The sequence below is a fragment of the Periplaneta americana genome, chromosome 4 (assembly GCF_040183065.1).
Source record: "Periplaneta americana isolate PAMFEO1 chromosome 4, P.americana_PAMFEO1_priV1, whole genome shotgun sequence".
In the NCBI taxonomy this organism is placed as follows: Eukaryota; Metazoa; Arthropoda; class Insecta; order Blattodea; family Blattidae; genus Periplaneta; species Periplaneta americana.
Genome location: NC_091120.1, coordinates 70,110,584 through 70,122,391, shown reverse-complemented (window position 1 = coordinate 70,122,391; position 11,808 = coordinate 70,110,584). Strand labels below are relative to the sequence as shown.

General features: G+C 35.1%; 1 protein-coding gene across 1 annotated transcript; it reads right to left on the bottom strand.

The window, feature by feature from the left end:
- Positions 1 to 3,333: 3,333 nt before the first annotated feature.
- LOC138698923 (titin-like) lies at positions 3,334 to 5,276 on the bottom strand. Its single transcript, XM_069825120.1, has 2 exons — positions 5,265 to 5,276; positions 3,334 to 4,348 (listed from the first exon to the last, which is right to left on the bottom strand). The coding sequence occupies exons 1-2, from the start codon at positions 5,274 to 5,276 to the stop codon at positions 3,614 to 3,616; spliced, it is 747 nt and encodes a 248-aa protein (XP_069681221.1). The 3' UTR covers positions 3,334 to 3,613.
- Positions 5,277 to 11,808: the final 6,532 nt, after the last annotated feature.

Here is an 11,808-nt window from a genome sequence, read left to right as displayed (position 1 = left end):
ATTTATGATGATAATAATTTTATTAAACACAAATATAATTACAAATAATGGTATAATATATAATATAATATGTGGTCTAAATTCGTGTTTAGTGAATGATGATGTGAATATAATGATTCTCTGGCAGTTCTGGTACGCGAAATGTTATCCGTTTTATGGATGACTCAACGATGACCGCCAAAATCATATCCTCCATGACTCCCAAATCCATGACCCGCCAAACTCCCAGAAGCATTAGTAACCGAGTCATTCTTTCTGTCAGATTCGTGATCGCTGCCAAATACATCATTATACTCTACGAAGAATAGCAGTCCATTTCATTTCTTGCCGACATGATTAGTTCATTTCCCGCAATCAGCAACGAATATAAAACTGAAACAGCTAAAATGATTTTCTATGAATAATTTTACTTAGGGTGTATATTATACCATTTTACAACTCTGGTATAGCATTCGCCTTATTTTCAGTATCTCAACAATGAATTCCCCACAACAGCCTTTACTATTGAAAAAACCTGGAATAATACATAAATAATTTCCATCTCTGATCTTCAGCGAATAACAATAAAACTCATTGCGAGCTTATGGTCAATACTACACCATTGATTGAACATATTATGCTAACGTTTTAACGTTGTCAAAATGATGTCCAGCATTTACTGGTATATAATACACTCCAAAATATCATATTCTTGTCAAGAATCCACAATGATCTGAATTAGCTACTACTTTACTCTCACATGAAATAAACAGCTGATCTCCTTGACATTGTTACTTGCGTTTTCGCATTTAAACGCAAAGAAATGAAGATTGATATGTCCAAGAAATAGCATTTAAAATAAAATCCATTCAAAGAAAAGTTTTTTAAAAAGATATATTTTTTGACAAGGTTACACTTAATTGTGTTATTACGTTACTTTCAATGTTACATCTTTCGTGGCGTATGTTTCATTATTAAGGAAAATATCTAGTATTCTGCCTGAAAATAAATCTGAAAAATCATTATTTAAACTTCTAAAAAACTTAGTCTGCAGCATTTGCTGCACAAGCCACTAGTTAGTCTTATAAATCCAAAGAGTATGTAGATGTTTAACTGTCCATATAGCTACAGAGGCTGTAGGTGAGATATGTTAACGAAGCATTGATGTCGGGTCAACCATCATGGATAGTGTGTTCACTCCCCAAACAAGTGATCTGTGTTTTGATTGTGGACAGTGGAAGAGATGTATCTTCCATCCTCGAAACTGGATGTTTTCCCTTTGTCATGTGCTGTCTTGTGTTGTCTCAGAGGTGTTCCTCCTGCGCAGTTAGCAGATTGTACCGTTATTTGGCTCAACTCTTCAATTGTAGGAAATAATAGTAGAACTATATTCTACACTAATTGCGACTAAAATATGTAAAATCTAACGAGACTTTACAATCAGCAATCACATTTCACTTAGGTACCACAATGATAATAATAATAATAATAATAATAATAATCCTTTATTTTTTCTGACACAGTTAAGGCGTGAGGCCTTCTCTTCCACTCAACCAGAGGATAAAAAGGAAATAATATAATGTTATCACAGCAGAAAGTTAAAGGCATACCTAAGATCAAATCTGAACAGAAAAAAAATATGCACAAGCCAGAAGGTTATCGAACTTAAATACTTACTTAAACTAGATGATAAATTAAATTGTATGATTACTTTATAAACTAGTTACAATTGTGAATTTTAATATATCCTGGGACACTGTGCGTTCTAAAATAAGATGTTTCACTTTGGACTTGAAAGCGTTTAAGGTCGGGCAGCTCCTAACATCTGTAGGTAATGAATTCCAAGAACGGGTAGTGTCGCTTGTAAAAGACGAAGAATACGCAGAAGTTCTGTTTAGAGGGACTGACAGAGTGTCGTGTCGTGTCGTGACCGGATATTCTGTACAGACTATGATGTGTGAATAGATTATGAAATCATGATGCAAAGTATTCAGGGGGTTGATGTGTGAAAAATCTGATAGAGAAGAGAAAGGCAATGCAAACTGCGTCTGTCAGCCAGCCGGAGCCAAGAAAATTCTTATTACTTAGCTTACATTGTATGATGCGCAAAATAGGCCTAGGTAGTGGTGACTGTCGTAATAGCTAGTGTGTAACGACAACCCTGTACTAGAAAAATGTGATTACATGTAAACTCTCTTGTTTATTTTTGGTTAGAATGTGATTACCTACGTACAAATGGCAGTGACAGTGATGTACCGTGCGTTCTCTTTCTGTGTGTTTCCCACATTTCTAGTGTTCAGTGTTCTGGTATGGGGTATAATGTGCACAACATCTGTGATGACACTGATGACATTCCACACAAAAACAAAATAATTTGCGTATCATACAATGTAAGCAGAATTTAGGGGGAACAAAAACTCTAACAGGAGAAAAAGTGTTTCCGGACTCATGTTCATATAACATATTTTCATCCTATACATGTGAGGAATATTTCTCTAAAGTGTATAATACTATACATTCCAATAGCAGGTCCAATCCTCGAGTGTGAATATAAAAACATGCAGAACAGAGCAGGAAAGAGCGAAATGCTCTAAAAACCGTAAGTATAATCCCATTATAAAACATAGTAAGCAATCTCTGTATAATTCTGCAAATGAATATTTGACAAAATATTTCTTTGACAATACGTTTGGATATGTTCTGTGTGCGAGCGTGTGCGGTTTTTAGGAAACCTTAAACCGGTTATTAGGAAATATAAAACAAATATTTTCATTAATATCATATATTGTTTAAAGCTTACATTAGACGTTAGTTTATGGATATTAAGAGATAAAGATGCTCCTGTAAATTTACCTCACATATTTGAACATTTATGCGTACTGGATAGAACAGTGTAAGGTAAAGTATGTACATATATTGTTTTTCTGAAGAGTTCAGCCACCATGATTAAAATATTAACGTATTATAGGATTACGGCTATAGTTAATATAACGTTATTTAATAAACTCATAGTACTTCAAATTCAATGTTAATTTTTCAAATTCCAACAATACGAAGTCGACCTGTTCGAAGTTGCTCATCACATTGTCTATTCTGAAACGTATGACACTCTTTTGTTAAATTACGCTAGAAAAATTTCAACTGAGTAACTCTTTTTTTATACTTCGGTGATTAAATTTAATAGTGTTTGAAAATAAAATCTTAGCTATAATGCTTACTTCACATCATATTTTTAAAATTAATAAAAATTGTTCAGTATTAAATGAATTTAGGAAAAATACAAATTTCTCCATTTATATTTCCTTTTTGGATAAGTGGGAATGTGTATCGAAAGGGAGATGAAATAAGTTCAGAAACATTTAAGAATGTATTTATGTGGTACTTTCGAGGAAAATTACATGAAAATACAGAAAAATGAATTATACCTATGTACAAAAGAATTTTCTTAAAAAATATTCATTTACAGTGTTTAACATAAATATTACAATTTCAGACTGAATTTGTAACAGAATGCTGTAGAAAGTTGATATGAAGAAATAATTCTAAAACTTCGAAAAAAAATTAAATATATGGATGCAATGATTCATTATTAATTGAGATAGATGAAAGATATGTATTTTATGGGACTCAGGGCTTAATGATGACCACCAAAATCGAATCCTCCATGACCCCCATCGAGACCTCCGTCATGTCCCTTAATGAGCACTGGTACCTTCTTCTCTACAACAACTGGGACCTTCACGGGATAAGGATGTGGTACAGGGACCTTTACTGGGTAGGGCTTAGGGACATGGACAGCATGAGGTACAGCGACAGGAACCTTGACAGGGACTTTCACGGGATAGGGAATTGTCTTTTCTACAGGGTAAGGTACCTTTTTCTCCACATACACGGGATACGGTTTGGGCACAGGAACAGGGTAGGGTTTCTCGACGTGGACCGGTACGGGAATTTTTACAGGGACAGGAACATTTTTCTCAACATGGATGGGATAAGGATAGGGAATGGGTATTTTAACTTCCTTGGTTATGGTGATGGCCTTTACGTTGGATTCACCGTCTCCGAAACTGCCATCGCCGAAAGAGTAGCCTTCTCCCAAAGTGATATCACCTCCGTGGCCTCCAAGAGATAGATCGTCTCCGTGACTTCCAAGGAACAGACTACCATCATGACCTCCAACGAACAAACCACCTGTGTGACCTCGTAAAGATGAACCACCTCCGTGACCTCCGAGGGAGAGACCTTCTCCGTGTCCAAAGTCTCCACCCGCGTATCCCAAGTCGTGGAGTCCTCTCTTGTCTGTCTTCTTGTCCTTCTTCTGGTCTTCAGCCAGAACTAAGGACGTTGCTATCAGCAAGAAGGTGCAGATCTATAATTATATCAAATACATGAGTAGACTATGCGTAGAACCGAGTTCTTAATTTTCTTATATAAGACATAATTTATAGTTTTATGAGATTAAATTAAAAACAATGAACTGTGTACCTACCTGTACATTTTATAAAAAATAATATCGGATTCACTTTAATTAATTACTTGACAGGAAAATTCCGTTTGTTTTACCCAATATTTCATTATATTAGTCTTTTATTTAACAACGATTGCAATGCAGAACTTAGTCAATTTCAAAATTATACGTGGATGGCAAATGGTAGACAAATTATGCTGGATTCTTCTACAATCGAAGATTTGGTTCTTTTATTTACTGTAGATCAACGATATGAGTTAAACTTTATTTCCCTCCCGGGAGAAGCTAAGATATTTACCGACGATAAAAGTCCAAAAAATCCACCCCTGTGGGTTTTGAACTCATGAACCTTAGATACACTGTCAAGCATGATAACCATGAGATTACCGTAAACGGCTAAAATATCATGTAGGGTTATATGTATAATCTTCATCATCATGATGTACTTTTTCAGTGTTGTTATAATTAATTATTACATTATTTTATAGTTTAATTAACCAATAAGGATTCAAGTTTCCCGCATTTTGAGCCATCTTATATTTCCGATATCAATTTGAGAAATTGTAAAATATTGCTTCTGTACATTTAGGCAATATCATTGTTATTATTACTTACTTACTTACTTATTTACTGGCTTTTAAGGAACCCGGAGGTTCATTGCCGCCCTCACATAAGCCCGCCATTGGTCCCTATCCTGAGCAAAATTAATCCAGTCTCTACCATCATATCCCACCTCCCTCATTACATTAATTGATATCATTGTCATTAATAATGGCTAATAACTCTCAGCAATATAATGCTTATTATTCGTACTTACGAGAAGTTTCATGTTGCCGTGCGTAGCAGTAGAAGAGGCACAGATGCTTCTGTTTGCTGGGATGCAGTGAACGGCTTATATACTTCTGTGTACCCTCATCCGTTTGACATGCCTGTGCTTTCTAGTCAAGATAAGCATAAGAGTATTCCTCAGAGCAGAAAAGAATGATATTGAACTTATGTTATTAAGTAAAAATGTTATAATTCGTTCAGGAATGAAGTTACTAAACTGATGTTATGTAGGCTACTAGTCAAGTTTTATTATTTTTAGATTTTTAGGAAATATTAAATATGATTGGCATATCATACAAATATAAAAGTGTGGAGATTAAAAGTCTTTACGACCGGCATAACTAATGGAAAAATATTCGTCTTACCTTCCTAACATTTCATATCTTACATGATTGACTACTTAACATAACTATTGCTAGAAGCTCATGACAAAAGTCGTTAATGGGCTCGGCTATTTCTGGCTTCGTAGGTATTGCTTGTGTGAAATACGGAATTCGATCGGAAGACCAGGAAATCTTGGATATTGTTAATTTTTTTTTTCAAGACTTCACGACATCCTTCTTCGATTCATTCTTTTCCACTAACAGACTGTCTTTTTGTTTTGTCAGGAAGGGAAAAGGTACGAGAGACGCAATTGGACTGCTACGAACTACCGGCGAAAGATACCTAGAGAGGAATAAAGAAGTGCATGTAATATTTGTGGACCTAGAAAAGGCTTTTGACAGGGTAGATATAAATAAACGTTTGGGGATCCTAAAGAAAATGTGTGTGGATTGGAAAGAGAGAATGCTGTTCACTAATGTTTATGTGAAACAACGATTCAACGGTAGGATAGGAGAAGAAATGTCAGAAGTGAAATAGGGAGAGGAGTATGTCAAGGTTGCCCCTTATCATCTACCGTGTTCAACATCTACTTGGAGAATATAGTGAAGAACTGTTTTCAGAAAATGGGAATGGTGATAGTAAGAGGAAGAAGAACAAAGTGTATAAGATTTGCTGATAATATGCTGGTGTTATATGCAACTAGAGCTGCTAAATAATAGCTTCAAGTACTATGGGATGAAGGGAAGGGTCATCTCGAACGAATGAATCGATGCAGAATTCCAAAAGCACTGTTCCATTACCATCCATATGGCAAAAGATCTCTAGGCCGTCCAAAGAAGAGATGGATTGAAAATTCTAGTTTGAGACCGTAACAGGCCACTGGGCCTAATACTTGTTAGGAAAATGATGATGATGATGATGATGATGATGATGGTGGTGGTGGTGGGATGAAGACAAATGTAAATAAGACAAGGAACTTGGTCATATGAAGAAAAATAAAGAATATATGTAAACCTGCGAATTCTGAATGAGGCAGTAAAGCAAGTGGACAGCTTCGAATACTTTGAGTGTAGGCTACTATAAGCAATAACATGAGCTACTACCAAGAAGTCAAAAGGAGGACAGCAGTGAATAAGGAAGCTTTTTATAGAAAAAGGAGCATCTTCTCTGGAAAAGAACTAAATAAGAGACTAATGTAGCGCTTTGTGTGGATTTGGCATTGTGGCATTCTATACGACAGAAACCTGAACATTACGGCGAAGTGAAGAGAAGCGAATAGAAGCATTTGAAATGTGCATATGGGGAAGAATGGAACTTGTGAAGTGGACAGACAGACTAGGAAATGAAGCTGTGTTAGAAAGAGTGAGTGAAAAAAGAATGATGATGAAAGTAATCAGTAACAGTAAAAGAATTGGTTGGGTCACTGGCTGAGAAGAAACTGCCTACTGAAGAATACACTGGAAAGAATGGCTAACGTGAAAAGAGTTTGGGGCAGAAGAAGATATCAGATGATAGACGACATTAAGATATATGGATAATATGCGGAGACAAAGAGTAAGGCAAGTAGGGTAGATTGGAGAAAGCTGGATTTGCAGTGAAAGACCTGTTCTAGGGCAGAACACAATCATGGTTTTTAAAGGAGCAGTCCGCGATAAAATTCCATATTTCGATTATATTATAGGATGTTTACCAAAGTAATCCTTGGATTAACAACGTTTGTCGCATCACTCTACGCCTTTTAGTTTGCGAAATATTAAAGGTCTTGCTGCAAGCTCTGACGTCATAACCACTGATCGCTTCATAAGGCTGCGTTGTAGTTCCATTTGACAGACAGCGTAGAACGAGTAAATATATATTCATACGTTACAGTCAGTTATTATTAACACACTTAGGACCTATCACATGCATATACTGTAATAATAATAATAATAATAATAATAATAATAATAATAATAATAATAATAATAATAATAATAATAACTTATCCATTTTGAATTTCGTACTCATAGTGATTAGAACAACTTGGGTCTGGTAAGGGTTCAAACTGAAAAGGTTTAATATGTCGGTCCATTATAACCTAAGTCAACGCCTTCACTGAGTGAGTGCATGTATGTGAGACGTGAAATATTCGTTATGAATGGACTGCAAATACGTGTTTATCTCACGTCAACAATAAATTAGTACATGATTTATATTATTCTATTGCGTCATAGTTGTTGAGTCACACGGTTTAGGCACGAAGCTATGTTTGGGGGAACCTCTAAAACATGTGGATCATCGAATTGCGGCAGTTGATAACCAAAACTACTTCGAAGACATTTTTCTGTATAGTATCTTCTCTCCACGCATTTTTCTTCCAGCTGTATGTTTTGTCTTCCACCCATCGTTTAGTGGCTTTAGAATGCTGGAGTCTGGAGTTAGTTACACCTCTTTCCACGTTGTAATTATGGTCCATTATCGCAATAATAGTTCTTGTTACCATTCCACCATATGGAAAGTGTTTTCTCTTAGGAGTGTAAAGCAACTCTCGTTATGGTATGATTGAAATTTGCTGGTGTGACAAAATTGATTAGTCTGATTTAGATATTTTAAAAGGGCAGGGTTACATACAACTTTTTTCAGAGCATTGTAATCGCTGGATCCAGGTTCGATCCATTCCCTCTCACTATTGTATGGGTGAATGTGTGCACATTTTTTATTATGTCTCTGTTTCTCCCCATTCGTGTATATTACAAACGTGATTTAATACAAAAATAAATCTGTCTTCTAAGTCGTCAGAATCACCTTCACATGTAGCACAAGACCACATAGGTGATTTATGATGCTCTTTTTCCACATTTGTGCGGCGGCTTTAAGCTTTTTGCCATGTGCCAAATGTCAAATTGATAGCCCATCCATTCATATTTGATTCTTATCAATTTCCTAATTCCTCTATGGCGGTCCGATAGAAAAAGGGTAATGTTTATTTTTTCTTTTAGGCGATCTAGAACTTTTTCGCATGCTACTTCGCCTACAATTAAGACCTTTTTGCAGAACTACGAAGTCTATAATCTTATCTGAATCGAGGTCCATTACACTGTAAGTCATATATTTTGCACTGAAACTAGGCGAGTCAAATTGGCCATCACCGCCATTCGCACGTTTTTATCTTTTAGGGAATTGATAAGTTGTTCATGAATCTGAAAATAAGTACATCTGACTGTTGGTTCTACGAATTTTGAAATTATTTTATAAAATGTTGTCTTGCCGATGAAACATAGTTGTAAAGTTTTTGAAAAATTTTCAAACAATTTATATCTTATATCGCACAAGTATAATGCAGAACTCACTGCTATGCTTCACCTCTGTTCAGACTTCCACTCCCAATTACGGGCATTCTGGCACACTACATTAACTTCCAGCAATGGTCCTATTGTTTCTACCAAATATTTGTAAAAGAGGAATGACACATAAGTTATTACAGAAGAAAAACAAAATTTGTAACGATGACCAGAATACAAAAAAAAAAAAAAAAAAAAAAAAAAAAAACACACACATACTTTTTGAATCCCTATTTACTTTCTGTTTCATATGCAGCGTCCTAGGAACCTGATGAATTAGAATTTGAAGTTTCTTCTATTTGAAAATATGCCTCAAAGTCGGTTTCTCTCCCCCACTTCGGATTCACCATCGACATTTCTTAGCGTCTCGCACCCTATGTCACATTGCACAGCTTTGTTTATATTAGGTTCCTGTGAATTTTCAGCCTCATCGAGAACTACACACACGTAAATATTTTCAGCTATAGGTACATCACTGCAACTTGCTATTGCTTCTTCGACGACCTTTTTCATTTATAAGCAGAGGAGCGCGTAGTATCAGAACTGTCTTGGGGAGATTCTCCTTTCAAAAATAGGAAAGGGACAGAAGTTTCCTTAATTTTCATAGGAGTTCTATTGTCTTTCATTATACGCCTTTTTAGTAAAGACGATTCTTCAAAATCAGTTTCACGGAAATGACTGGAACACACAACAGCAGTTTTCGATAGTGTAAAACCTTTTCTGTTGACTTTCTTCACCCATGTTTTAAATCTTTGCAGTAACTTTTCTCTGTTCGGAAATACATGAAATGATACCTTCTTCTTCATGTTCTGTTTTTGTTGTTCCCTCTGAACACGAAAAATCACAACACCACGGCATTTTAAACTGTATTACGATACAATTTCTTCTGTTTAGTCTACTGTAGTTCAAAATCATTCATATAAAAGAAAATACGTCTACATAAAACCACAACATTGGTATGTGCTGGTTTTATGATTAAATGAAAAGCAAAACATGACTTCACACAATCGTAACTAAGTCCGAAATTCTGTTCACGTTTACTACGGCGAGAGAAGATTATTTATTTTAATACAAAGCGCTGCGCTGCACTCGCTGATGTTCTCGGTCTACTATGCAATCACACCAGTTCAGTGGCTGTGACGTCATAAGTATTTGTGCGGAGTCAGTAACTCAAGAACCATGCCTCGCTTTGACATGCGGCAAATTACATTCTACTTGGATTGAAAAACGTGTTTGATTAAAGCCAACTTAATTTTATCGCGGACTGCTCCTTTAAGTATTCGAGTATTGTTTATAATATATGGAAAATCGCACAATGGGCAAGAGATACATATTCATACTTTTAGATAGTTTTAACTTTTTAAAAAAATTATTCTTACTTTATGCATTTTTTCATATGCCTCTGTTAGTCTTATCCTCTGATAACTATTTGAGAATTGAACAGTGTTTTTTCCTTTCCATTTCCCTATTATATCCTTAATTTTTGCAGTTTTTTTCATGTGCATTTATAGATGGCAGCAGAAACAAATAGAAGCTGTTAATATGAATTTATTTCGTTCGAGTTTGCCAGTCTTTTGTTATTTTTAAATTATTGCATTGTAGCAAATGTTTAACCATTTTAACAAACAACTGGCAGGAAGGTAAATTTGGCATTCTTGAGACCAAGACGTCTTTTGTAAGTGGCCACCGAGATATCCCGATTTGAATGTCCGTAACGTTTTCTTATGGGGTTACATAAAATATATCACCTATGTACCTCCACCGCTTCAGAATCTGCAAGAGCTGTGACATCGTATCTCCGGCGCCACTGAGTCCATTCCAGTAGATATTTTTGAGCGCGAGTGACGTGAGTGAATATAGCCCTAATGTCTGCTATGTGACATGTGGTGTGCACATTGAGTGTTCGTGTGGTATGCACTACAAATGTTCAGAGTTTCTCTTTCTAGTGTCACTATTTTCATGTACATACGATTAACGACAGAGACGATATACCCGTATATAATCACGGAGGTTTTCTGTGGACACTTTAAGATTGCAGAACATTTTCTTTCTGGTAGTACCAAATTAGATCTGCCACTTTCACTTCATCACACGACAAAACTGTTTTTGTGTAAAATTCATTCTGGTCTGACTCATCACTTTCATAATCCGTGTAACATCTGGCTAAATTATTAAAAAATTATAGCTAGATGCGAAGTCATTGTTAGCACTGATAAAACTCCAAATAAAAAAAGTAAAAGTTATTCCGTTCTGTTACCTTGATAGTTTCAATCAAACAATAAAAGTACAGCCAAATTAAAAGAAAAATTGCTTTATCTTAACAAGCCCTCCTTAATAAAAATAATTATTGACCTGCTACCATATAAGATTTCTAATATGAAAATATTTATTGAAATGTTTATCTGTAGTAAATTGCAATGTAGAAGCAAAAGTTGACCAATTGTAAATTAAAAACAAATTCTATAAAATCCGCGGAAAGGTGTAAAATGTTAAAAATCAGCTGGAGGAATAAAGTTTTAAAGAGCAGAAATGAAATTGAACAACAATAAAGAAACTACAGAAAATAAATAAAAATAATTAGTAATAAAATCAGACATAACACTTATTTAGGTTATATTACGAGGGAGAGTCAAAAAGTAAATTTAATAATGTTTTATTAATTGAATATGTACAATAAGACTACAAAACTTCATCACTTTTCAACATAGTCCCTACTAGGTTCAATGCAAGTGTTCCTGTTACACTATGTTGAAAAATAATTAAGAGTTTATAGTCTTATTCTACATATTCAATTAATGAAACAATTATTAAGGTTAATTTTTGACTCTCCCTCGTATATTGGAAATAAAGGAACTTGTCAAGAAATGAAGAGGAAGATCGACAAAGAAT